Source organism: Austrofundulus limnaeus, unplaced genomic scaffold (genome assembly GCF_001266775.1).
Source record: "Austrofundulus limnaeus strain Quisiro unplaced genomic scaffold, Austrofundulus_limnaeus-1.0 Scaffold99, whole genome shotgun sequence".
NCBI lineage: Eukaryota > Metazoa > Chordata > Actinopteri > Cyprinodontiformes > Rivulidae > Austrofundulus > Austrofundulus limnaeus.
In genome coordinates, this window is record NW_013952501.1 from 573,766 (window position 1) to 577,848 (window position 4,083).

The 4,083-nt window shown below is 36.0% G+C and overlaps 1 protein-coding gene across 6 annotated transcripts in view; it reads left to right on the top strand.

The window, feature by feature from the left end:
• Positions 1 to 4,083, top strand: part of slit2 (slit homolog 2 (Drosophila)) — an 89,450-nt gene that overhangs the window by 78,893 nt on the left and 6,474 nt on the right. For 4 of the 6 annotated variants that reach the window (XM_014013233.1, XM_014013235.1, XM_014013237.1 and 1 more), the window contains one exon: positions 1,556 to 1,695. In XM_014013233.1, the coding sequence (XP_013868687.1) occupies positions 1,556 to 1,695 (140 nt within the window). Of the gene's footprint in view, positions 1 to 1,555; positions 1,696 to 2,236; positions 2,261 to 4,083 lie in introns of all 6 variants that reach the window. The other 2 variants (XM_014013232.1, XM_014013234.1) reach the window with 1 other exon arrangement.

Consider the following 4,083-nt stretch of genomic DNA (forward strand, 5'->3'; position numbering starts at 1 on the left):
CTTAAATGCTGCTCTGGGAAACGTGAAGTGTGGATTAAGATGCATTATGGGAAAGAATGAGGTAAGGATGGAGCTAAAAACAATTTTTACATTAAAAAAATAAAATTTACATAATGCTACAAAAATAAAAGACATAGCCAAACACAAGCAAATATGACAAACTACACATAAAATGACAAATCAATTAAAAATTTAATTGTATTAAAAAGAAGCCAGGTGGCTCAGGGTTTGTTTGTATTCTCATTGACCCTGGTGAGAATATTGTCATCACTTCATTAAGACGTTTATTGCCAGAACGAGGCAACCTACTGTTTGTCTGTTAACAATTAGACAATTAGACAGATCCAAAATCCCAGATTTTCTGACTCATCTTGCATCTCCTGTGTATTTCTGTCTTTTCTGTTACCTCTCATATTATCTCYCTTTATGGGATTGTATTTGCTTAGTGGAAAATAAGCATTGTGAAGAGCTGTCATTGACTGTTTAATAAGACATTGAACCTCAAGAGTGTTTACAACATAAGAGCTCTTCATTAGGCCACTTATAATAGCACTGTGTCTGTGTTTGTGGGGTTGAGTAATAGTTTCTGAGCTGAGGCTTATCCATGTAAGCTTAGAATATTTTAGCAGATAATGACTGTTCTAGGAGTGGGTATGGATGGTGTTTCTGTGTCAGTGTTGTGCAGGCACATGCAACTTTATACCCAAATGTTCCCCAAATATTAATCTATAACAAGCCTTGTTGGTCAAGTGATTAGGTAATTATTAAAACTAATAACATTACATGAATCTTTTCATAGTTTCATTCTTTTGTTTTTTCAAGTTAAAGCGACTTAACTACAAACCCAAACTACCTGTTCATTTCTCATACTTTGGATAAAAGCAGATTCCAAACAACTTTTCAATTTTATAGATCAGAATAGCATATTGGATAAATGTTAGTTTTGATTGTTTTTAAAAGGTGTTGTCCTGAAAATATCATTTTACTTTACATAACAATGTTTGCAAACTCTGGAAAGTTTGCAGTTCTGGTATTTATTAGCCTTTGATAATGCTGATCATATAACATTATGAAGCATAGGACATGTTATTCTGTGGTAATTTCAGGTACTGCTCCCAGAAGGTTCATGCCTCACCTTTCAATCAAACCTTTTTACAAAAACCTGTAGAAATGTGGAGTCCCTCAGGGTTGTGTTTTGGTTACCTTGCTTTTCCCTACAATGTTTTGTTTGTTTGTTTGTTTGTTTGTTTGTTTGTTTGTTTGTTTGTTTGTTTGTTTGTTTGTTTGTTTGTTTGTTTGTTTGTTTGTTTGTTTNTTTGTTTGTTTGTTTGTTTGTTTGTTTGTTTGTTTGTTTGTTTGTTTGTTTGTTTGTTTGTTTGTTTGTTTGTTTGTTTGTTTGTTTGTGTAACATCACATGGATTATTTCTCGACATTCATGAAATCATCAACCTAACCAGTAAAAAAAACAATACAAAGTATTATTATATTTCCTGTGTATTTTCTGTGTGTAGTAATGTTTTTTACTCACAGGTGTGTGTGTGTGTGTATGTTTTAGGTGTGTGTGTCCAGAGGGCTTTGAAGGTGATGCATGTGAGATCAACATTGACGACTGTGAAGACAATGACTGTGAGAACAACTCTACCTGCGTTGATGGGATCAATAACTACACATGCATGTGTTCACCAGAATACACAGGTAACAAACACAGAGCTGAGGAAGAGCCCCAAACAGGATGTCAGCATGTTTTCTGCCATAACATATTCTCATCTCATTTATTTCAGTATGAACTCTGAACACTGAAACGTGAAACTGTCCCAGCTGATCTAATGAATTCTATCTTAACTAAAAAAAAATTAAAATGTAACTGTGCTTCAACTTTCGTCTCTAATTGTCTAAAGGGGGAAATGAACTGAGCTTTTATTTTTAAAACTAGTTAATRATGAATGTTCTTGCAGTTCATTTTTAACTTTTATTTTAAGCCATACAAACACATATAAAGTGCATTTTGTTTTCACAGTAACACAGTGGAGACAGATGGTACTTTATGTCACTAACACTGGTCTGTTGCTACTCGTTTGTCTGCTTTTTGCACTGTGCTAACCACCTCTGACTGCTGATCTTTGTGGCTGTGTTTTCTTTCTCTCCCTTTCTGTCTTTGGATGTTTTGCTGTCCTGTGTCTTTTTCTTTCTTGCTGTGTTATTTTTTATCATCTGTCATCTTTTTTTACGGTTGCAGCTGCTACCAATGAGGTGGAGAGAGGTTAGTCTGTTCTCTCTGTCCTTTTCGTCCCTCGCTCCTTCCTTATTTCCTTACTTCCATTCCTGACATCCCTCTTTCCTGCGCTTTATCTGGTTGCCTCTAGAAATAGAGTATTCAGTACTACAGATTAGACCTATTTTGTGCAGCTGTGCTCCCATGTAGCTTTTCTTACACGTAATTACTGATCAAGGTGCATCTATTAACTAAAGCAAGTGATTGCATTCTTGTTTGAAGAAAGAAAGGAAATAGTCTCGTTTAAAAAATCACATCAACATGTCCCTCTGTCTTGCAGCCTTCAGCCCTTCTACTCCTCCAAATTGCTAATTTTAATTATTTTATAAAGGCTCCATAATTTCCTCAAACAATAACACAATGTGTTTTTATCAAGCTTTAATGAAATAAATGGTGCACTTTGTGGTGACTATTTTCAGCTCTGGATCTGGTGATCTCATGATTATCAATTCTGGAGCTGAGTACTGTATTTATATATTTGTATGACTGAGTTCTTGAGTTGTTAAAAGCCTACATGAACAAATATTAGAGCATGCCAAGTCTTTTTATTTCATGTTAAATTAAAATTAGTGTTCCTTGAAAGAATGTGTGTCTCCCACCATGTAGCATGCTATAGTTTTAACCACTTTGCTTGATTTGTTAGCTCTGAAAGTATGTATTAGGGATGACTCTCAGCTACTATTACACCGAATTTGAGCTTGATATCTATAAATATGACTGAGTTATAGCCATTAGCCYTAGCCTCCATTATGAATTGTGGTAACTCAAAATGTTAGTTGGAGATTTGAAACCACTTGTTACTTTCTGAACATTTTCTTAAAATGTTATGTTGTTTCATGAGATAATTTGCTAACTGACAGACAAATGAGCACACAGGCAGCGATTCCCTGACTTTCATCAAATGGGCAATATTAATGTTTCACGTGAAAAATTAAAAAGTCCTCATGTTTACTGAACCCTGATTGTCTACATAAATTCCCAGACATTAAAACAGCTTTTTGGGTAAACATACTGGACAGGCAGTAAAAGAGACAAAAAAAATAATACAAAAAGTACTATAGTGATTGTCTGCTCCTTACTGACAGATTAACTGACTGATGGTTATAATGCAAAGCAAGAACTGACTCAGTAAAACAAACCAAGCACCTAAACTATGGTGCAAATCAAACACTGTGACTTTCTTTCAGGGTGAAAAGAGTTGCCAAAACCTAAAAGATATGCTCAACAAAGGTGTTGATCCAAACTCTTGACACAAAGATCACAATGGGATCGAACATCCTCAGTAACACAAATGACCCAAATACATCACATTATAGCTCATCAAAGTGTAATGGTTTAGAAAATGACCTTTTTTCTTCTCTTGGTGTACATCTAAAATACCCATAGACACAAGCATTTGCGTGAATCTCTACAGGGTTGTGTAATTATTCCCTGAGTGGACGTTCTGCTGTCAGGAGTATTGGTTTATACCCCGATGCCTCATCAGTGATTCATGCGAGTCCAAATTATCAGGATGCACACTGGAATACCATCCAGAAAATGACAGTCTCAGCAATGAGACCATTTATCAGACCTCAGGGTTGGTCTTGGCCACAAGAGAGTCATCCATCATCAGAGCACGCGCACACACACACACACACACACACACACACACACACACACACACACACACACACACACACATTCATTCCACTGCATTTACTGCTGACACAGTCAGCGCAATAAATGCTTTTCACATTAGCATTATGTAAAATAAAAGGTGCTGATGTGAGGCATGCGTGTGCGTGTGTGTGCGTGTGTGTGTGTGTGTG